Raw genomic sequence first — 23,215 nt, forward strand, 5'->3', positions numbered from 1 at the left:
TCTGCCTCTATTACCCCCGGTTTGGTCTCAGCTCATTGCCATTGTTTCCCGGACCGCAGTGGCAACTGTCTCACTCACTAGTCTCTCTGCTCTGGCCCTGGGGTGCCACACTCTATCCTCCCGCAGCCAGTGGGATCTTGTGAAAAGCTAAGTCCCATCCTGTCCTTCTTCTGCTCAGGACCCTCCAGGGGTTCTCATCTCACTCACTATAAAAGCCAAACACTGTCTGTTGGTCCCCAAGACTGATGCTAGCTGACCTCCTCACCTCTCTGATCTGTCTCCATACAGGGGTGCCTGTCTCAGGGCCTTTGCCCTGGCTGTTCCCTCTGCCTGGAATGCTTTCCCTGGATCTCTGCGTGCTTCCTTCCCTCACTTCCTTCTAGTCTTTGCTCAACTGTCACCTTCATGATGAGGCCTCTGACCACCCAAAAAACACCGTGCTCCACCCCCAACTCCCCTTTTTCCCTCCTCTTGATTTTCCTCCATAGCACATATTACCCTTAACATACACTGTTTTTGTTTTAATTTTCCCATCACCTGGACATCAGTTCCATGAGGACAGGGGTTTTTGTTTTTTTTGTTCACAGTTGAATCCCTAGTGCCTAGAAAAGCACCTAGCATATAAGAGGCATTTTATAAATACCAGCAAAATGAACCTTAGGAAGGGGAGGAGGTGAGCTAAAGGAGGCTAAAGCCCCCTCTGGTGACAGCCATTCTGCAGTCCCTTCACCCCTCCCACCGCTGAGGTGGCTGGGCCCAGGGTCCCTTCCTGCTCTGGGTGGTCAGCCGTGGAGGCCATGCTCTGGGGAGGCCTGTGGGTTCATGAGGCTTGGGCCAGGGCTGTGCCCGCCTTGCCCACTGCTGTGTCCCCGTGGTCCGCCCCAGACTGGCTGGGGCAGGGCCTCAGTCATTCCCCTGTTGTCTCCTGGGTGTCCCGGCAGGCCAGCACAGAACCCCAGGACAGAGCAGGAATGTGAAGCAGCCTGGGTCACTGCTGTGGAGCCACCCGCACAGTACACACAGCACCCTGCCCGCCTCTCTCGCTTCCTCTCGCACCCCCTCTGTCCTGAGCCACTGGCCTTCTCGAGCAAACACACTGTGCGTGTGTTACCTCACTTTCTCCTCCTAACCAGAGCTTGAGACACGGACTATCATCTTCCCATTTTACAGAAGGGGACACGGAGGCACTAAGGACCTGTCTTCCCACGAGGCTGTCCTCCTGCTCCTGAGGCACCTCTCCTGCTTCCTGCCCCCAGCGCACATCCTCCTCCGCCCCATGGCTTCTTCCTGGCTGCGTGGGACCACCCTTCTGGGTTCCACCTGCCAGGGACCCCGCTCCAAGAATTCCATGTGGGATCTGTGACGGAAGCAGCGGGGCCTTTGGGTTCATTTAGAGTTGGAGTGGGAGAATTTTATCTTTTTCCCTATTATTCAGAATCAGCAGTGCCGTGGATATTCAAATGCTAATAATACTCAGTATTAACTTTTCAAACACTCTCTGCCATTCCTATGCCTTCTAACCCACGCGGGCCCGCCCGCTGATGTGGGTCCCGTGATCCTGGACTCTGTGTGGAGTTCTGGGGCAGAGAAGCCAGGGGCGGGGCGCGGGGCCGCCTGGTGGCCCCAGCCCAGCCCAGGATACGCACTTTGGAAGTCCAGCCGCAGTGAAAGCACATCCTTGAAGAGGATGCCCTCCTGCCTGGCCAGCTGCCCAGCCTCGTCCCGTGGGCCCTGTTCTCCCACAGCCAGCTTGAGCATGTCCTCGTCCATCACTCTTGGCTCCACTGAGTCGTACAGCCAGTTCATTTTCCCTAAAAAACACCACGTTCGTCCTCCACAATCTGCTCCTTCCTTTGTTTGAAGACAGGGTTTGGCTGGGGTCTTTTTAAGGAGCACGGTGACAGGCACGGATGCTCTGACGCTGCCCCCATCCCGGTCCGTGGCCCACCGCACTGAGAGGCTAGTACGTTTGCACTAAGGCTTCTCCAGGCCTTTTCCAGCAACCGTCTGTACCCGTCCTGCCTGGCACCCATCTGCAGGGGTGCACCCCTTGGTCCCACAACCATGGCTGTGACCCTACCCCCACCCCGGGGACTGGTGGTCCACACCGGTCTCTTCAGCCTTGGGAGCTCAGCTGCCCTTATGGCCGTGGCCGTCAAAGCCTCTGGCTTTCCTCACCCACCGTTACTCAGTGTCTTGCCACCAACCGCTGACCATGATCCTTGGCAGCTCAGGCCAGGCATAGCAGCCGGTGGCTCCCCTTCTGAGAGGCTCGTCCCCATCAGACAGTGGTATCTGTACTCCCCCCATCTCACCACAAGCCGCCCAGTGCATGGATATTGGCAGACACTGACCTACGCTGGCCATTCGTATTCTCCCGCTGAGGAATGTGAACTTGGGGCAGTGGGATGACAGTCTCATCAGAGCTGCCTGTGTGAGCTGGGGAGGAACTGGGGGGGCCATGGGCCGGCCAGACGTGTGGTTAAGCGGAGATAACAAGAGGGGGGTGAGGCAGATGGACAGAGAGAAACAGAGACGGGAACCTGGGTGATCCAGAAAATAAGACAGAAGGGCGGACAGACTGACACAGTCTTTGCTGGCTGTCCCACCCCTAGTGTCCCTAATTCCAGGCCCTGTGAGAGTTTCCTGTCTCCTCACATTAAATCCTCTTTTAGTTAAACTGACACCAGTAGGTTCCTTTTTTTTCTTTTTTTTCAATTTATTTTTGAGAGAGATAAAGTGGGAAAGGGGCCAGATGAGGGGCTTGAACTCATGAGCCATGAGATCATGACCTGAGTCCAAGTCAACACGTAAACAACTGAGCCACCCAAGCGCCCCTAGGTTTCTTTTTTTTTTATTTTTATTTTTATTTTTATTTTTGGGACAGAGAGAGACAGAGCATGAACGGGGGAGGGGCAGAGAGAGAGGGAGACACAGAATCGGAAACAGGCTCCAGGCTCCGAGCCATCAGCCCAGAGCCTGACACGGGGCTCGAACTCACGGACCGCGAGATCGTGACCTGGCTGAAGTCGGACGCTTAACCGACTGCGCCACCCAGGCGCCCCAAGGTTTCTACTGCTAATGGGCCAAAGGGATCTGGCTGAGACTCTGCAGGCAAACGGGGGATCTGTGGAGTTGCTCAGTCGTAGGCTGACCCTGGGCTGCTGTTCCTGGCTGGATGGAGCCATGGCCCTGGGAAGCCTGGGCACCCCAACCTCATTCTCATCATTATCAACATCCAGAAGGGTTGGACCCTGCAGGAAGGCACCCCCTATTGGAAGCTCCCAGATTCTGCCTCCTGAACCCTCTGGAAACTCAGTCCTCCCTTCTTCTTTCCACTCCCGTGTCTCTCCTCCCTGCTGGCTTCACCATCTACCTTCACCCTCTTGTGTCCCCAGCACCCAGGCCTCCTCCCTGATGCTGGGCAGTCCCTGTATTATTCCACTGAGTGCTGCTGGAGAGACTCCCGGTGTTGGGCTGATGGTGTTCACTGCAAACTGGGGTGGGCCGGGCAATCCTGCCACCTGGTCTTAGAGACTGCCACTGCCCGCTGCCTTCATCGGTCCTCCCCCACCATCCACTTGGATGCAGCTTATGTAAATATGCATCTTCCATTTCTGGGCTGTCCGTGATCAAATGTCCCTGTGCCTTTAACTCTCGTGCATCCTTTCCTTCTGCTCCTTAGGAGCCACAGCCTCCCCTCCACCCCCTTCCCCACCCCCTGCACTAGCCCCCACCCCCCACACCCCTTCTCCACCTGCGCCTTCCATCTTCCCCTCTCCAGGCTCTCAACGCTGGCTCCAACTCCTTAGGGTGAATGAATCAACTCCCAAAGACGTTTCTAGTCCTCCCCCTCTTTCCATCTCCCCAGTCTTTTGAAACAATTTTTTCTAAGACTTCCTATAACTTGACACCAGCTTGCCTTTGGGGAGATTTTAATGTGCTGGATTTGGCAGATGTTACCTGCAAAGTGTTTGTGCGTTTTCAAAGAAAAATGCCGTACTCTGGGAAATGCTTCTTAATTCCGATTTCAAAACTCTGACTGAATTCTCATCAGTCCCACCTCATCTAGGCCTGGCACCTGGGAAGGATCAGGCTTGCTTTCAGTCAAGCCCACAGTCACTCTGCAGCGTGGAACGGTTATGAGGCACAATCTTTGTTAAGCACGTGAGGGCAGGATTTGGAACTTGAGCGTGCATCCTGCGGCAACTAACCTCACCTGTCTAAGCCCTTGATTTCCCATCTGTAAAAATGGATAATTCCTCCCTCCTACATTTGTTTAAGAGCGTGTGTGTAGCCCACACATGTGTAATGAATTCACATCTTTATTCACAGCTACTACAAGCTGTGAATAAAACAGATCTCCTTCCCTCTGTTTCAGATGTGAATCAGATAATCATACATTTAATTACAAACCATGACAAGTTTGTAGATGTAGGGAACTAGGACAGACAGCATACACCAGGGGCACCTGACCTGGCCAGGGGAGACAGGGCCGAGATCTGAAGGATGGGTAGGAAAGAAGGAATAGGGAACTGCACAGTGAGGGCCCTGAGGTGGGAGAGAATGAGACAGGTTAATTTTGGGCTGAAGGGATGCAAGGTCGGAGAGGCCTACAGGAGTTTATTATCCTAGGATCCCTGGGAAGCTCCTGGGGCTTAATAAGGGCAGTGATGTGAACAGCTTTCAATTTTAAGAAGCTCACTCTGGCTACAGTACAGAGAACTGCAAGGGTTGTAAGGGGAGAGATGAGGGGAGTGGTGGTCAAATTAAAGGGAACTTAATTTACAGGTAGGACTAATCAGCTGCAGTTTCCAGATGAGGAAATGGAAGCTAGTTGGAAAGGTTGAGTAATATGCCTAATACATCTATATGGTACACGGCGGAGGCAGGAAAGCAGGATTCCAGAGCCTACTTCCTTAATCCTGACTCAATCGTACCCAGGGCACTGTGGATTTTCATTGTCACAGGGCACAGAGTTTCTCACAGCTGTTCTGGCTCGGGGTGGAGGCCCGACCGCTCCTCCCCTAAGGGGATTTTAGCAGTAATTTACCACCCAACCTGGGTTCCTGTTGACTTGCCTGACAATGGTGTTGTTGGTGAAGACCAGAGGTAGGAAATGGGAAAAGCAGCAGCGAGTTTTACACCACTGTCAATGGAGCAGCCTCCTCACGGAGAAACAAAACCAGAGTTGTCCAGTGGAACAAGAACTTGGGATCATTTGAATCTGAAAAACAAAGCCCCTATTGGCCATGGATTAATAAGAAAAATCAACTATTTACCGAGTGCTTACTGGGTACTAAGTGCACATTCATTATTTGATTACATGACGGCTCTGGAAGCCATCGGAGAAAGGAGTCCTAATTCTCTAACTTCCCAGGTAGGGAAACTGAAGCCTGGGAGGGGAAGGAAATTGTCCAAAGTCATACAATGAACTACTGACAAGAGGCAGACAAGGAACTCGGGTAACTGTATCCCAAGCCAAAATACTTCATACAGCACCAAGGTAAAGAATAAAAATAAAGAAGAGACACAATTTTATGACAGTGAAGAGGTCGGATATGAGGGTTAAACACCTGAAGAAGTTATCAATGGACCGGGTAACTTTCGATAAAAGAGATCAGGCCAGGAGGCGCGGGGTGGAACCCCTAAAAATCTCTTTGGGCCCTGCTCCCCCAGGGAAATGCTTCCTTAGCGTTTTTCTCTCATCCAAAGGCTGGAAGCCCAGGGTCTCAGCGCGGCCGTAAGTGGCTGACAGAGAACCTGTGTGCTTATTTTATAGGTGAGGAGCGCCGGGCCCACTCCCAGAGAAAAAAGGTCAGAGGAAAGCTTTAAGTCGGGGTTCTGTCTGCCCACGCGAGACCTCCCGCACTCTCAGGTCCAGGGTCTCACCGTCTGAAGCGCCGGCTACCGGACTGGTTCCATGCAGCAGATGCTTCGCTCGGTTGCTAAGGGAACCAAGCGCGGCCAGCCGGTTGCTAAGGGGAAGTCTAGAGGTAGACATCCTGGGTGAAAGTTGACGGTCACGTGACAGCATTTCTTGGGTGGGGAAATACTCCTACCACCAACCAGCAGTAGAAAAAACAAATGTTTCTCCAATCAGCGCCTTCTATGGGCAGGGATATTAGTAGCCCCGCCTCTCCCCCCGGACTCTATTGGAGTGATTGACTCTCCTCTTGACCAATAATAGTAAGGATTCACTAGATTGACCAACATATAGATGAATCAAAATACACAGACTCCCGTTCGGGGGCGGGCCAGGGGAGGAGCCGCTACGCCTGACGGAGATTCCTGTGACCTAGCTCGCCGCTCCGCCCAATCGGACGCCGCGGGGTAGGTGGGGCTTCGCGAGGGAGGTGTGGGGGCCAATCGGAGAAGGGCTTGGCAGGCGTTGCCCAATAGGGACGCGACAAGGGGTGGGGTCAGGGGCCGGGCGTTCGGCGTTCGAGAGGGTGGGGCGGGGGCAAGTGTCAGTCAGGTCGGGAGCGCGGCGGGGGACAGCGGATACCCGGGCGGCTGACAGGGGGCCCGGGCCGCTGCCGTGTTGTCCGCTCAAGATGGAGTTCCTCCTGGGGAACCCGTTCAGCACCCCGGTGGGGCAGTGCCTCGGTAAGGCCGCGCGAAGGGTGGGCAATCTGGGTGGGCGGCGGCGGTGGACGGGGCCGGTGAGGACCGCGGGCCTCTGCCGGGCACCGGTGCCACCTCACCGGCGTGCCGGGCATCCTTGCCGTCGGGCCTCTGCCCACGGACTGTCTGCGCCTGCTCACGGCGCCGGTGCCACCCTGCCAGGCGGCCCCGAGGCCCAACTGGGACTCGGAGATGCTCCGCGCGTCCCTCCGGATCAGGGCCCAGCCCTTCCTGGCTGATAGAGATGGTGCTGGCTGCTGGTCGGCTTACCTCCTCGCCTGCTGGGAGATGCCAGTGAGTGCGTCCTCATCCAGGCCGACAGTGTCGCTGCCACTGCCGGCAGAACCTAGTTCTCCCACACCCTTCTTCCTCCATCCTTGTCCCTCTTTTCAGTACCAGCAGCCCTCACACCGGGCACCCTCCCAGAGAATACTGCCTGCTCTGAGACTTGCTAATTAGAATTGCAACTCAGCTAGGCTGTAGGAGGGACTGGGTTTGTGGGGAAGTGTTCCTAGAGGGTGATCATCTTGGCGTGGGGATGGCAGGCCTGACTGCCTCTGGGAAAGAAGGGAGCCTGTGTTATTTAATGATGAGAGCCCTGGACTGGGAATCATGAAACCTGGGCTTCGGTAGGGTCTTTGCCAATGACTTTCCCTGTATGACCTTGTGCGAGTCACTGCTCTTTCTGGTTTGACATTTTCCGTGTCACTGCTCTTTGTGGTTTGAGGGTTTTGGAGGTGAGATATGGTAGGTGCCTTCAAGTTCTCAAGTTTTAATATTCTTTATAGTAGTCTCTGCACATTGACTATTGCTTTCCTGCTTTGTTAAGTTTGCCCAAAGCTGAAGTCTATTGGTGACAATGCAGAGAGAGGGGTACTGTGCAGCACCTGTTAATTCTATATGGGGGGTCTGGACACCTGGAAAAGGGCACCAGAGGTGACCAGTATCCTGGGTAAGGAAAGCCCAAGGCTAGGTAAAAGAACACCAGAATGGCCCCCCTGTATGGGATTTCTTTACTTAAAAGGCAACTTGCCTTTTCACCCAAGGCAGGAACTTAAGCCAAGTGATTAGTTGAGAATGTTGATTGGTTTCTTTTAAAACCGGGTTCCTCCTAGTTGGTGGAAGGACTGGTAAAACGTCTTTTATGAGCCGGACCTTTCCTGTCCTTATGGGCCTGGCTGGTTTCGTCAGTAGTGATTTGATTATTTCCTGCTTCACTTATGATTTTCCAGTTTACTTATCAGCGTTTAGCGGGGTATGTGAAGTTATTGAGGCCTCTCCTGGCGGCTAACTGGCATTTTGGAGCCTTTCTTTTCTTTGTAGTACAAGGTCTTTGGTGAGGGATGATGGACACTGGGCCCTGGAAGAGTCTCTTCCCACCTTTATGGACTACGATGTCTTATCTAGATTTTCTTCATTTCCTTTCCTCAGGGGCTCTTTCATTTGTAGCCATATTCCAAAACCTCATTTCTCACTTGGGTATTGAATTACAGCCAGTTACTGGAGGGAGCTGGCGAACTTGGAAGGATTTTTTTTTTTCCTCCTTCCTTTACAATAGGAAGTTCTACACCTTCAAAGTGCCAAGGTAATTGATAAGGGGTAGAAGTTAAAGGACATTTAAAAATCTACAAATATTAGGGCTATAGGGGTACATAGGGAGTGGAAAGAGCATGATCCTTCTGTCAGGAAGGCCTAAGTTGAATTTTACCTTACCCATTTGTTGGCTGTGTGACCCTTCTGAACCTTAGTTTGCTGATAGAGAAAGAGAGAGAGAGAGAGAGTCATACAGAGTAGTACAGTTTAAGTGAGATAATGGATATAAAACACTTAGCGTGGTATCTGGGACATAGTAGAGGCTCAATAAATCATAGCTGTCACTGTTAATAACAGAATAGTTAAGTTCAGGTTGAATTTGCTATCTGGAAAGGATATGTGGGACAACTGGCCCATCTGTGACCTGTGACCAGGTCCCAGATCCACCAGCCCTTGTAAAAGACGCTTGAACATAAAGAGAGCAGAGCCTCCTCATTGCCAGTTAGCCAACAGGCAAGGCCTAGCTAATTTCACAGTTCAGATAAGTAATTAGAGGACGGAATGAGGTTCTAGTATATATTCTGTGCTGTTGTAGTAAAGCATAAAAGTGATTTTCATGACATTTAGTGTTGTTAGTATTCTTTTGAAAGTATTGCCAGGTGGTTGATGGGAGGGAGGGGATACAGAAATAAAACAACAAAGCTGGTGATTAACAGCAGCAGTTACAGCTTACAGGAAGCAATTCTACAGCCGTTACTTGCTTCTTAGGGCCACTCTGCAGTGTAAGCTTTTTTGTCCTTCCCACTTTAGAGATGGGGAAACTGAGGCTCAGGGGAGTAAAGAAAGCCACTGGTCAACTGGTAAAAGGGAGAGCTGGGATTTCATAGCCGTCCTGGTCCTCAAGGGATTGATTTATGGTATGAAGCGAGAGAGCACAGATGCACAGAATAATGATCACTAACAGAAGGCCACTCCATAGTTAAGTGTTCAGCGGAGTAGTGGGGATTTTCAGTGCTCTTAGGAGTCCAAAAGAATTCATAAGAGCCGAGGAGGTGAGACTGGCGTCGTTGAGCCCGAGAGGTGCTCACGACGGTGGGTGGGAATTAGGGAAGAGGACACCCCATGCGCGGGGAAGGGTACATGAGGCAGGGAGCGGGGTGTGAGGACATCTGTGTTCACCAGTCTGAGTGGAAAAGAGGTGGCTTTGGGGAACAGTGGCAAGTTGGGTTTGGGCCCAGGGTGAAGCCTTGTTTTGGGGGTGGGGGTAATAACATCAAAGATAACATTCTTTTTCTGACTTCAACTTTCAGTCTTCTCTGGTCCTCATGTTACCCACTCATGAAATAATACCTCTCAACAGCTGCGTGGGGCTTGTACAGAAAGAACCCAATCCGTTTCGTTCAGTAGGCCTTTTGAGTGCCTGTGGGTGCCAGGCCCTAGGCTACACATACTTACGAACTGCTCTCAGGGAGCTTTCAGTTGAGGTAACATGTTCACCAAAGGTGTGGTGGACCTGCAAAGCATTAGGCTTGTAGTCTGAGGACTTGATAATTCGTATTTTTATCATTGTTTTTGGTGGTTTTATATCTTTATTTGACAGTCTGGTTGGTTCTCACCCACATTAACTGTACATTTTGGAAAGTGGTGATAGGTACGTAGGTAAAGAATGTGCATAGCTTGTTTGGTGACCCTTCATGTTTATTACACTTTCTGGACCATCCTGCAAGGTTTCGGCATGGGCCTTTCCTTGCGCCTTTGGCCCAGACAGCTTCGTTGAGCCTGATGTCCGTGCACACATCTGGGAGTTCTGGAGTTCCCATCTCCTTCATGGCAAATTTCTGGATCTTTTTGAGGGCCTGAGGGGCACTCTTCCTGAAACCCACCGCATGGATGCCCTTGTGAAAGTTGATGGTGTGTTTTCTGGTCACTGCCTCGTTGATGGCAGAATGGCCCTCCTTCTCACCACCCTGCTTTGTGGGAGCTGTTCTGCTGGGTCCAGATTGGAAAGGGGTAGGATAATTATTATTTTATGCCTGGGGCCTCACATGGACATTGTAAGCTGGTGCTATTTGATTGAATGCACGGATAAGCCCCCAGTCGGACATAGTCACCTGTGTATTTTTGTTTCCATCCTACCTGTCCTTCTGGAAGGTGGTTCCCTAGTAGAATGCATGGTTTAGACCAGAATGAGCAGTAGTACAAGGAACTAAGAAGTGTGGAGGAAGAAAAAATACTTTTATTTCTGGATTTTCTTCTCTGAAACAAATTTCCTAAGGTTACTGTATTTTTTATTAAACATTTTTGTTTTAACATTTATTCATTTTTTGAGAGACAGAGACTGTGTGAGCTGGGGGAGGGACAGAGCGAGGGAGAAAAAGAATCCAAAGCAGGCTGTAGGCCCAGAGCTGTTATTAGCACAGTGCCCGACGCGGGGCTCAAACTCATGAACTGTGGGATCATGCCCCGAGTTGAAGTCAGACCCTTAACCAACTGAGCCAACCAGGTGCCCCGGTTACTGTCTTTAAAAAAAAAATTTTTTTAATGTTTGTTTATTTTCAAGAGAGAGCATGTGTAAGCAAGCGGGGGAGGGGCAGAGAGCTAGAGAGAGAGAGAGAGAGAGAGAGAGAGAGAGAGAGAGAGAATCTGAAGCAAGCTCCAGGCTCAGAGCTGTCAGCACAGAGCCTGGTGCTGGACTTGAGTTTACAAACCGTGAGATCATGACCTGGACCAAAGTTGGACCCTAAACCAAATGAGCCACCCAGGTAGGTGCCCCAGGAAGATTTCTGTCATAATCTAAACCCTCCATGACCGCTGGGGGGTTGGATGTCCTATACCAGGAGTTCCCCAAGTCAGGTCCATGATGCTCTGCAAGAGTTGACAGTTCCTTTTACTGGCTGGAGAACGTTTTCAGATTATTCTTTTTCCAAGAGTGAAGTTTGGAATCATTTAAATTAAAAGATTAGTGAGTAGTTAATTCTGATGGGAATATTGTGGGGTGAGGTGGTGAGGTGGTTCAGGGAGGACCATCTGTTCTCTTCCTGGTTCAGCTTTCATAAACAGGTAAGAAGCAGATACTCTGTTGCAGAGTTTGTGCTTATAGGTTGGATGGTGTTAGACATAAACAGCCTCCTAGTGCCCTGGGAATGCTAGGTGTTTGACAGCCTGGGGGTTTGTTCCAAGAAGAATTAGTTATCCCTCAGATTGCTATTGTGCTCTGCAATCTGCCAAGCCCTTTTGACTCCTTTTGACTGAAAGGAGCTTAAACGTTAAGCACCTACTGTATGCAAATTCTGTTCGAGGGATTGCATTTAATCCCAGTAGCGTTTTAATGGTCTCAGTGTTTTGCCTACAAGGAAGCTGAGGCCCTGAGAGGCTTAAGAGCCTTGTGTAGGGCCTTGTGCAGGGCCTTGTGCAAGAGATTGGTGCCAGAGTTAAGGCTGGAATCCACTCCTGATCCAGTCAGTGCTCATTCTGTGCTGCCCTGTTGCTTCTTGTTCTTCAGGTCTCATGATTCATGGTCGGTAGAATCACCCGGAGGGCTTGTTAAAACAGATTGCTGGGTCCTACTCTTGGAGTTTCTGATTCACTAGGTGCAGGCTGCGGCCTAGCATTCTACATTTCTGAGTTCCCAAGAGATGCTAATGCTGCAGCTCGTCCAGGGACCACACTTTTGAGAACCGTTGGTCTACAATGAAAAGTTCTGCAAAGTTCTGCTTCCTTAATCTTTTCTTTATCTTTCTTCAAATGGTAAATATGGGTTTTCCAATGGACAGACGATAAGTGGGATCATTTAGAAATTGGGTCATTCATTCAGTGGCCCTGTCTTGCCTCTGTATGTATCAAGCTAAGCATTTACCAGGATGCTCCGTTTAGTAAGGGAGTGAAGACAAGTACCTCAGTCAGATACGGTAAAAAGTACCTAAATGAGATATGGGTGGCATTAGACTGGACAGATAAATGAAGTAGGAGAGTGGAGGATGGAAGGGTTTATGACCTCCAGTAGTAACACCAATAGCCAAAGGCTTACTGTGTGCTGGAGACTGAAGTGGTCACTTTGAATGCCTTGCAGTCCTATGATCCATCCACACAACAATACCATGAGGGAGTTACTGTTATTGTCTACATTTTGCAGACGGGGACCCCGAAGCAAAGAGAAGGTCACACAACTAGGGAAGGGAGCCGGGGTGGAACTCCCCAGCATTCTGGCTCCAGAGCTGGTGTGCTGTTATGCTGTGCTGCCCTCAGCAAGGGAGGGGTGAGGAGGAACACCTTAGGAAGGAAGGAAGAACTCTGGAAAACTCAGGAGGTGGTGGCTGCTGAGCAGGGCTTTGATGGACGGGTGGAAATGGAGAAGGAGGCTAGAGGGCTCTCTTGGCAAAGACAGCAAGCAGCTTGAGCACAGGCTGATGTTGAGGGGGGAGGTGCATAATACCATGGGTTCTATTGGCCTAGCAAGGGAGTGTGGCGGAAGGTGAGACTGGAAAGGTAGGGTCAGGCCTGAGGGTAGGGGGCTTCAAAGGTTGGCCAGATAGTTTCGGCTCTTTCATTAGTGGCACTGGGGAGCCAGGAAGAACATCTAGGGAGGGGAGTAGCATGGGTATCATTACAGAGGCGGGGAGATTTCCCCTTGGCAGTCACCAAAGGTCATTCTTGTCTCTTACCATCAAAGTCCCTGTGTGCGTGGGGCAGGGGTCCTACAGGGATGTCAGTAGCAGTCACTGCTCATTTCTCCCAGGTTTGGGGTATGGCCCTCCTTATGAGCCCCCATCAGAGAGGAGAAGTGCTGGGGCAGGTTGCTGGGCCACAGGAGGAAATCTGGGGTTCTGAGAGCATTTGTCCTTAACTGCCTGGACAGCTTATAAAACACCAGTCAGTCCTGTGGTGAGGGTCAGCGTCTCCTTGTCCTGCCCTGCTTTCCATGTGCAAGACCAAGGAGCTAAGGCACTCACAGGGCTTTGCTGAAGGTGTTGTCATTGCTTAGAGTGGACTATTTGGGATATAAAAAATTCTTATAGAATTGTGTTTTTTAAAGAACAGTGCTTATCCATGTAGAAAATTTGAAAAATGTACAAAAAAATGCAAAGGAGAAAAAAAAAATGACCATGATATGTTTTCTTATAAGCTCATTGAGATTCTTCTCATTTCATGTAATAAGTGGAATACTTTTTTTTTTTTAACATTTAATGAAATCTTTAAGTAAGTGGAATACTTGTGTATTTCACCCTGTTTGCTCCCTTGGAGGTGCAACATTGTATAAATACTCTTGTGTATTGCTGTGTAATTTACTTGTTTTTTTTTCTTGCAGGGGGGTGGATGTAGAGTGAGGAAGAGTGTAAACACAGTGCCCAGAGGAGTTTCAGTTAAGGGTTATTGTTCTTGACCTAGCAGATAAATCACTCAGAAATTTAGGCTAACCTAGTAGTCTGAAAAGATATAAATAACATTCAGGCTTGCTTTTTTTTTTTTTTGTGGTGACCCACCTTGTTGTGGCTAGGAGAGGGGCCGTTAAAAACCATTTTCAGGGTCGCCTGGGCGACCTAAGTGTCCGATTTAGGCTTAGGTCATGATCTCACGGTTTGTGAGTTGGGAGCCCTGCATCAGGCTGTGTGCTGGCAGTGCAGAGCCTGCTTGGGATTCTCTGTCCCTCCCCCACCTCTCCCAAATAAAACTAAAAATAAATTAAATAAATAAACACCATTTTCAGACTTGGTGCTTATTTTAGTGCTCTCGCTAATCCTCCTGACCTGGAAGAATGTTGCTCATCTTCTAGTTAACGTGCCTGCTGTCTGGCAGCACCTGCCTCCTCCTCCAGGAAGTTTTCCTAGGCCGCCCTAGGAAACTGCCTGGTACAGTTTCCTGAGGTTATTTATTTTATGTCTCCTCACGTGTTTTATTCCCTTATTTTCTGAATGAGACTGGAGCCTCCCTTAGGCAGGATGCCTTTCTATTTCTTTGTGACCTTCACAGAATGTGGCAGAATACACTCTGCATAGTTACTCCAAAGGTTCCTTTCTATCAATCTTATTTTTTAGTGTCTTTCAGAGCTCAAAATATTGGGCATCATTTACTGATCCTTCAGCGTCTTCTAGGCATCCTCTGACACACATTAGCTTGTTGCAGTATTATTTTCTCTGATAACTCCATTGAGTCAGTGGTATGATCTCCATTTTACAGACGAAGGAATGGCTTAGAGGAGAGGAGCGAAGAAACTTGCCCAAGGTTCAGGGGATCAAGCTCCAAGGCTTGTATTCCCAGGGCCTTGTAGATTGCAAGCTTGGTCTGTTTCCATTTAGACAAGGACGGGCCTTAACTGATTGCATGTGGGAGTTCCGGAAGCTAGCATAGTCCCATCAAGGAATTCTAGAGCAATGTGGATGCCGCTGTCCTTTCTTTGTTCTCTTCCAACATTGACACTTTTTGTTTTACATTAGAGTTAGTCCTGTCTCTGTCTCTGGTGTGACTGACTGGCCTGTGTGAGGCCATTAACTATTCTAATATTCACTTCCCTGATCCATAAACAGGGAAGGGAGGTGTGTATGTGACGAGAATACCTGCTCTGTGGTGTCTTACGGGGTAGGAGGATCAACGAGATACCTTACGTAAAAGCAAAACGTGGTGTTACGTTAGAGCTCCTTCTATGCATCAGACTAAATGTTCCATGAGGGCATCTGTTTTTGCTTGTACTTATTTTTTGATTTACTTCTAAAAATTGCGGCAAAATATATCCAACATAGACTTTATCATTCTGACCATTAAAATAAAGTTCGGTGACATTTAAGTACATTCACATTGGCACGCAGCCACCGCCATCCATCTCCAGAACTTCCTTCGTTCTGCCTAACTGAAGCTCTGGACGCATTGATAGCTCTCCTCTCTCCCCACCTCCAGCCCCTGGTGGTAACTATTGTACTTTCTGTCTCTGACTGTGACTACTCAAGGTACCCTCACATAAGTGGGTCTTTTTGTGACTTATTTTATTTAGCGTAATGGCATTAAGATTGCTTCACGCGGAAGTATGTTTCAGAATCTCCTTTCTTTTTGAGGCTCAGAGTATCCCATTATATGTATCTACCATATTTTATTTACCTGTTCCTGCATCTTTGGATACTTGGGCTGCTTCCACCTTTTGGTTACTGTGAACAATGCTGCTGTGAACACGGGTGTGCAGATACCCATTCGTGTCCCTGCTTTCAGTTGTTTCGGATATATATACCTAGAGGAAGAATTACCGGATCGCAAGGTGATTCTGTTTTTGATATTTTGAGGAAGACCTGCCATACTGTTGGCCACAGCGGTTGTACCCTTTTAAACGTTTCTACCATCAGTGCAGAGGGCCCCGATTTCTCCACGCCATTGCCAGAACTTGTTATGTAGTTTATTATTATTTTTTTTAATGGTAGCCATCTTACTTGGTGAAGCGATCTCTCGTTTCAGTTTGTATTTGCGTTTCCCTAATCATTAGTGACAATGAGCATTTCCTCATGTGCTTATGGGCCGTTTGTGTATCTTTGGAGAAAGTCTGTCCAGATCCTTTGCTTGTTTTTTTAATCAGGTGGTTTTTTTTGTTGTGATTGTTGCTGAGGTCTAGGACCTTTCTCGATACGTCGGATATTAATAGGAGCTACGTGATTTGCAAATAATTGTCTCCCATTCTGTGGGTTGCCTTTTTCCTCTGTTGTTCGGGTCCTCGGAGGCACAAAAGTTTGTAATTTTGATGAAATCCAGTTTGTTTTTTTTTTCTTTTGTTGCCTGTGGTGTCGTGCCCTGATTTTTCAGGAGAGTCTAACACATGCCTTGAAGACCAGAACAATGACGCCAGCACTGCTAGTCCGCATGACTCTTCACCAGGAACTGGGCTAAGTACCTTACATGCATCATTTCCTCTCATCCTCACAGCAGCTCTGCGAGGCAGGTGCCATCATTCACATTTTCTAGAGCAGGGAACCGAGGCTTAGCAATTAAGTACCTTCCCCAAGGTCTGTGGATAATAAGTGGCAGAGCAGGGACTTGAACCCAAGTCTGTGGACTCCAGAGCCAGTGCTCGTTACCACTAAACTGGAGAGTTCAGTAACTATTTGTGATTGAATGAATGAACACCTGAATGAACTTGGCAGCTGAAAATCTGACAGTAGCTCTCCCCAATTCAGATGTGCTTTCGTGTTAGAAATTATTCACCGAGTTCAGTTTTAGTGTTTCAGTGCACAAGTGTCTGCATCCTTCCAGCACGTTTTCTGAGAGTTCTATTAAAGGATGTGCTTTTTTAAAAAAAATTTTTTTAATGTTTATTTATTTTTGACAGAGAGAGAGAGAGAGAGAGACAGAGCATGAGCAGGGGAGGGGCAGAGAGAGAGGGAGACACAGAATCCGAAGCAGGCTCCAGGCTCTGAGCTGTCAGCACAGAGCCCGACGTGGGGCTCGAACTCATAGACCGCGAGATCATGACCTGAGCCGAAGTCGGACGCTCGACTGAGCCCCCCAGGCACCCCAAAGGATGTGCTTTCTTACAACTCAGTGAGGCTCTTCTTGCTCATGAAAGACCTGTGTATACCCATGTATTTACTTTCTCTTTGGATTTACTTTTCTCTTTGGATTAGTTTTAGAACTGCGGTGCTGGAAGGTGGGGGGAGAGGGGATTTAAGCAGATGTTAAGTTGTCTAACTGACCAACTTGCCTTTAAGACGTTACCAGCTGCTGTTTTAATCATTCATGAAGCACCAGCCTTGTAGTCTGGAAGGCACGTCAAAAATTCTGTTTCAGGTTTTGGTTTAAAATCGAGTGTAATGGAGAGAGACGGATTCCTTCATCTCCAAGAATTGGGCTGCATATCTTTGAGAGCTGGGGACAAGGACGGAGCCCTGTAATAGGACGCTGTTGAGTTTTTTGCCACTTCTCAAAGGAGAAACCACACAGAGTTCTGGCACATCATTAGTCAAAATAGGAAATGAGGCCTGAGAAATGATGTTGCTTGGCGTTGGGAAGCGGAATTTGCTAGTGGCTTCCAGAGAGTGAGAATCCCTCGTGTTAACTCTGTAAATTCTTAATCCAGCAATTCAAAGACTCATTGAATTCAAGCTAGAGGAGCATTAGCAGCATTCGGTCCAACCCCCCCTTATTTTTACAGGTGAGGAAACTGAGGCCCAGGGAAAGTAGGTCTGTGACACCAACTCAGTGTCCTACAATTCAGTTCTGACCTACCTGGAGTTGTTGCGGATGCTGCTGGTTGAGGGCTCAGTCTGTCCCCAACTAGGACCCCGGTCCCAAGTTCCAGGCTGCCACCTGTCCTTCACGGCTGGCTATAAATTGAGGGTTCCCATGGCCCCCTCCTCAGGTTTAGGAATTTGCTAGAAAGGCTCACAAAATACAGGAAGATACTTTATTTATGTTTATTGTAAAGGATTCAACTCAAGAGCAGCCAACTGGAAGAGACGCACGGGACAAAGTATGAGGGGAAGGGGCGCAGAGGGCCGTGCCCTCTCTGGGCGCACCGTCCTCCCCACACCGCAGGGTCTTCGCTAACTCGGAAGCTCCTTGAACCACGTCATGTAGGCGCATTTGGTTAAGTCATCGGCCACTGGTGATGAATTCCTTTTCCAGCTCCTCTCATCCTGGAGGTTGGCGGGGGTGGGGGCGGGAGTGAAAGTTCCCAGTCCTCTGGTGCCTGATCTTCCTGGTGTCCGGCCCCTATCGTGAAGCCGTCTAGGGGCCCCAGCCAACTCGTCATCCCCTTCTCATACAAAAGACACTCTTAGCACTCCAAAGATTCCAAGGGTCTTGGGGAGCCGTGTGTCAGGAACTAGGGACAGAGATCAAATATGTATTGCCTACTGTATGAAAGTGACTTGCCAAGGTCCCACGTGAGTCAGTGGTAAAACCGGGGGCTTGTCTTTCCTCTTACCTCAGGGCCCTTTGCCCAGTTAAGGATATCTGTATGTGGGCAGGGAGGCTAAGGAAAGTAGTAGCAGCCTGCCATTTAATGAAGGGGCAGGTTTTTTTCCCTAAGATTTTAATTCATCTTTTCTTTTTTAATTTTTAAATGTATATTTTTGAGAGAGGGAGACACACACACACACACACACACACACTCTCAGCGTGAGTGGGGGAGGGGCAGAGAGAGGAGGGAGACTCAGAATCCGAAGCAGGCTCCAGGCTCTGAGCTGTCAGCACAGAGCCCGATGCGGGGCTCGAACTCACGAACTGCGAGATCATGACCTGTGCTGAAGTTAGACGCTTAACTGACTGAGCCACCCAGGCGCCTCTATTTTATCTTTTATTTTTTTTATTTTTAGATAGCATTCAAGAAGGGGAGAAGGGCAGAGAGAGAGAGAGAGAGAGAGAGAGAGGGAGAGAGAGAATCTCAAGCAGGCTCTGTGCTAAGCATGTCACCCTAACGCAGGGCTCGATCCCATGACTGTGAGATCATGACCTGAGCTGAAATCAAGAACCGGACACCCAACTGACTGAGTCACCCAGGCAGCCCAAGATTTTATTTTTAAGTAATCTCTGCACCCAGTGTGGGGCTCGAACTCATGACCCTAAGATCAAGATTGCACTTTTCACCTACTGAGCCAGCCAGATGCCCCTGAGAGGCAGTTCTGGACCCAGGTTCATGAAGGCAAATGTTTTTTTAATGTTTGAAAGTTAATCACACTCACACATAATTTGGTGGGGGTGACTATTTAGGTTTGAAGGTTGAAATGAAATTACTTCATAAAATCACCTTTGGTATTTATTCTGTTTCAACTGCTTTTTCTGGCACCAGTCCAGAATAGACAGCCTACTCCCAGGCTAACACTTGGGAGGCCTGGCATTGGTCAACACTTTGCAGCTGATTTGCTGTGTGACTGTGGGTAGGTCATGTCCTACCTGAACTCATTTGGAGAAGGGTGGATTGAACAACAGAGTCTCCAAGTTCATTTCCATGCTGAAAGCTTAAGACCTGAATCAAAGTGGCTTTTAGCTTTTCTTTTCTTTTTTTAACTTTATTTATTTTGAAAATTTTTAAATATATTTATTTTTGAGAGAGAGAGAGAGACAGAACATGAGTGGGGGAGGGGCAGAAAGAGAGGAAGATACAGAATCTAAAGCAGACTCCAGGCTTTGAACTGTCAGCACAGAGCCTGATGTGGGGCTTGAACTCACAAGCTGTGATATCATGATCTGAGCTGAAGTCGGACGCTTAACCAACCGAGCCACCCAGGTGCCCCTATTTGTTTTTAGAGAGAGAGAGAGAGAGAGAGAGAGAGAGAGAGAGAACGTGTGTGGGTGTGAGTAGGGGAGGGGCAGAGAGGGAGGGAGGGAGAGAGAGAGTCCCAAGCAGGCTCTGCACCATCGGCATGGAGCCTCATGGGGAGCTCGAACTCAAGAACCATGAGGTCATGCCCTGAGCCACAGTCAGACACTTAAGCGACTGAGCCAGCCAGGTTCCCCTAGTTTTTCTTAAGTAAGACCGTTAGCCTTCATAGGAGATTCTGATGTCTTTTGCATCCAACTTATATACGTGTGTGTGGATTTTTTATTTTATGTACGTATTACACACACACACACACACACACACACACGCAGATTTTGTAACATTTTTCCTTGAGATATAATTTACTTACGGCGAACCGCACAAATCTGAATTGTTAGTTTCAACAAATTCTTGGTTAGTTGTAACCCACACCCTTACTAAGATAAAGACTCACCCTCATCCTGAGACATTCTCTGCCGCCCCTACCCAGTCAGCCCTCCCCTCCAACACACCCCTTGCAGAGGTAACCACTGATCTCAGCTCTGTCACCAGAGAGGAGTTCTGCCTGCTCTAGAAGCTTCTATATGTGGAGCTGTACAGCGTGTACTCTTTTGTTTGAACCCCAGTAGTATTTTGAAGAAGTGTTCTGCTCTTCTTCAGTCCTAAGAAGTCATACGCATTCCCTCCAGCTGCTGTCTTGAAAAGTCGCGTGGTCTGGGGTCCTGCCGGTCCCCGTGAGCTCCTGTGCTTTGAGAAGTGAGGGCCCTCTGCCAGTGGGTCACCATATTGCCTGCTGAGTGTGAGGGAAGACACGGAGAGAACAGCTTGGTTTCCAGATACCGGGTTGGGTTTGTTTCTATAATTATTGGTGTCACAGCCTTCCCACTTGTCAACTGGGCAAATTGGATCTACCAGCAGACGAAAGAGACTAACTCTGACACCCGAAAATGTCACTTGTAATGGCACGTTTCTGACAAGGTGCCCGTGAGATACACTCGTTTCAATCTCATAAATGCTTTTGAACAGAAAGGCAGACTGCTCCAGGGAGCAAGAGCAAAAGGAAGGGAGGGGAAGGGAGGGGAAGGGAGGTCCGGAAGGGCCCAGCAGACAGACTGGGGAGCCAGACGGTGATGGAAGTATTGGGGGCCTCTCTTGGCTGTGGAGCTTAGCGTTAGTGGGAGGGGATTTGTGTGTTTGTTTTTCTTCATAATATCTTTAGCCTTTGTTTCCTTTTCTTAGTTTTCACCTCCTCTAACTTAGGCCAGCCCTAGTCGTGCCTGGGCCGTTGCAGATACCTTCCAGCCAGTCTCTTTCATTCCATTCTCCCTCCCTTTCTACACAGTGACCACTCAAAACTTGGGACAAATCTACTAGAACCCTCCTGGAACTCCGTGTCTCCTTGAGAATTAATTCTAAACCTAGGCTGGCATTCAAGGCCTCACTGATAGAGCTTCTTCCTGTCGGCTCTCTCCCGGACCTCTGCGTGCGCCCTCCTTCCCTGCACGCCTCACGCTTGCTCCGTGTATGGCATTGCTTCTCTCTTGTTCATGCTCGAGATCCATCTGTCCTTCAAGACCTGGCTTGGATTCTCCCACTGCCACAAAGCTCGCCCAGAAACTCATGAACTGTAGTGGCGTTTCTATTTGTTGCAGTGTATTTAATAATTATGTGACTGTTGTAGTGCACCATGTAGAGGGGGGTGGGAATTTAAAGTCCAAGTTGAATAATGCCCCGGGCCTGCCCTGAGAGGAGCTTGGTGCACTGGCCCAAAGGGAAGCTTCTGTGTGTGGGGTAGAAGGAAGGGAAGGGACCCAGTGTGCATGGAGCACCTATGTGACCCAGGAACAGTGCTGGGGCCTCCACTGGTTCTATCTCATTTAACCCTCTTGACCTTGTGAGTTGGGCACTTTCACTCCCGAGGTGAGTTTCTCAGAATCACGCAACCAGCAGGACTGAAACCCAGTGAGGTCTCCAGCAGCCTGTGTGCTTCCTACCCACCTTCCCAGGCTTCTGTGGTGTTGGGGGCAGGTCATTGGGTCAGGTGTCGGCTGGCTCCACATCCTACTTGTGTGTATGCTGATGGCTGCGACTTCCCTTCTGGGTTGAGGCCAGGTGATGCTAGGGCTCTGCCCCCATGTTAGGCCTTGTTTGGGAACTTGTCTGTTCCCCAAATAAATGGCGAACCCCTTTGCGGGGTGGGGACTATGGTTCTTCATCCTTCTGGGACCAGGGAATGCGGCCTGCCTGCTTGTCTCCATCAGTTTTGGGGAAGAATTCTGAGACCAAATTGCATTTCCTGATTAATTCATTCTCAAAGGCACAGAACAATTCTGCATACTTTTCAAAAAATGCTATGGTAGGGGTGCCTGGGTGGCTCATTTGGTTGGGCATAGGAGTCTTGATTTTGGCTCAGGTCATGATCTCAGGGTTGTGGGATCGAGCCCCACGTCAGGCTCTGTGCTGAGTGTGGAGCCTGCTTAAGATTCTCTCTGTCTCTCTGTCTGTGTCTCTCTCTCTCGGGGTGCCTGGGTGGCTCAGCTGGTTAAGTGTCTGACTCTTGGTTTTGGCTCAGGTCGTGATCTCACGGTTTTGTGAGTTTGAGCCCCGCATTGGGCTCTGCGCTGACAGTGCGGAGCCTGCTTGGGATTCTCTGTCTCCATCTCTCGTCTCTCTCTGCCCCTCCCCAGCTCGCACTGTCTCTGTCTCTCTCAAAATAAATAAACTTAAAAAAAAAAAAAATGGGGGCACCTGGGTGGCTCATTCGGTTAAGCGTCTGACTTCGGCTCAGGTCATGATCTTGTGGTTTGTGAGTTCCAGCCCCGCAGTCGGGCTCTGTGCTGACAGCTCAGAGCCTGGAGCCTGCTTCGGATTCTGTGTCTCCTCCTTTCTCTGCCCCTCCCATGGTCATGCTCTGTCTCTGTCTGTCTCTTAATAATAAATAAACGTTTAAAAAAAATTAAAAATAAAAAGAAACATTAAAAATTCTCTCTCTCCCTCTGGCCCTTCCAAGTCATGTGCACCTGCTTGCGTACTTTCTCTCAAAAATAAAAATAAAAAGATTGTGTTAAAGTGCACAAAGCACATAATTTATCATCTTAGCCATTTTTAAGTGCACTATTCAATGGCATTAAGTACACGCATTATTGTGCAACCATCACTCGCATCCAACTCCAGACCTTTTTCATCCTGCCAAATTAAAACAGTGTACCCACTAAACAACTCCCATTTTCCCCTCCCCCCCCCGTACCCCCCCCCCGCCCCACCCCGTTCCCTGACAACTCTGTGTCTATGAATTTGATGACTCTGAGTACCTCCCGTGAAAGGAATCGTAGCGCATTTGTCCTCCTGTGACTGGCTTATTTTACTTGGCATAATCAAGATTCATCTATCCTGGAGCATGTGTCAGAATTTTTTTTCCCTTTCTAAGGCTGAATAATATTCCACTGTATGGATACACCACGTTTGCGTATCTGTGCCTCCAGCTTTGGACACCTGGGTGGCTTCCACCTTTTGGCTGTTGTAACTAATGCTCCTGTGAACGTGGGTGTGCAAATACTCATTCAGGTCCCTGCTTTCGGTTATTTTGAGTGTAACCCAAGAAGTGGAATTGCTGGATGTGGTACCACTATTTTTAATTCTTTTTGGGGAACCTCCCTACTGGTCCACAGCGGCTGTGCTATTTTGCTTAACGTTCCTCCCAATGTGCACGAGGGTGCCAGTGTCCACACACCCTTGCTGACATTGTTTTATTGATAGTAGCCATCCTCATAGGTGTGAGGTGGTTGCACACTTTTGGGGGGAGTCTGTCCTTCAGGATCTACGTAG

The 23,215-nt window shown here is 49.1% G+C and overlaps 3 protein-coding genes across 7 annotated transcripts in view; 1 reads left to right on the top strand and 2 right to left on the bottom strand.

Moving 5' to 3' along the window:
- Window positions 1-6,041, bottom strand: part of DRC3 (dynein regulatory complex subunit 3) — a 34,620-nt gene extending 28,579 nt beyond the window's left edge. The window contains exons 1-3 of the mRNA XM_058702999.1: window positions 5,893-6,041; window positions 5,082-5,243; window positions 1,647-1,811 (exon numbers count right to left, since the gene is read on the bottom strand). Of these exons, the coding sequence (XP_058558982.1) occupies window positions 1,647-1,806 (160 nt within the window). The 5' untranslated portion in view covers window positions 1,807-1,811; window positions 5,082-5,243; window positions 5,893-6,041. The remainder of the gene's footprint in view (window positions 1-1,646; window positions 1,812-5,081; window positions 5,244-5,892) is intronic.
- A 412-nt stretch (window positions 6,042-6,453) lies between these two features.
- The window catches only part of TOM1L2 (target of myb1 like 2 membrane trafficking protein), a 119,503-nt gene continuing 102,741 nt past the window's right edge, over window positions 6,454-23,215 (top strand). For 3 of the 5 annotated variants that reach the window (XM_058704440.1, XM_058704441.1, XM_058704446.1), the window contains exon 1: window positions 6,454-6,609. In XM_058704440.1, the coding sequence (XP_058560423.1) occupies window positions 6,558-6,609 (52 nt within the window). In that variant the 5' untranslated portion in view covers window positions 6,454-6,557. The remainder of the gene's footprint in view (window positions 6,610-23,215) is intronic. The other 2 variants (XM_058704442.1, XM_058704444.1) reach the window with 1 other exon arrangement.
- On the bottom strand, window positions 6,894-10,213 carry LOC131498016 (large ribosomal subunit protein eL31-like). The gene is made up of 3 exons (XM_058704859.1): window positions 10,206-10,213; window positions 9,777-10,146; window positions 6,894-7,010 (listed from the first exon to the last, which is right to left on the bottom strand). Exons 1-3 carry the CDS (start codon window positions 10,211-10,213, stop codon window positions 6,894-6,896), a joined length of 495 nt encoding a protein of 164 aa, XP_058560842.1.

Source organism: Neofelis nebulosa, chromosome 16 (assembly GCF_028018385.1).
Source record: "Neofelis nebulosa isolate mNeoNeb1 chromosome 16, mNeoNeb1.pri, whole genome shotgun sequence".
Taxonomy (NCBI): Eukaryota; Metazoa; Chordata; class Mammalia; order Carnivora; family Felidae; genus Neofelis; species Neofelis nebulosa.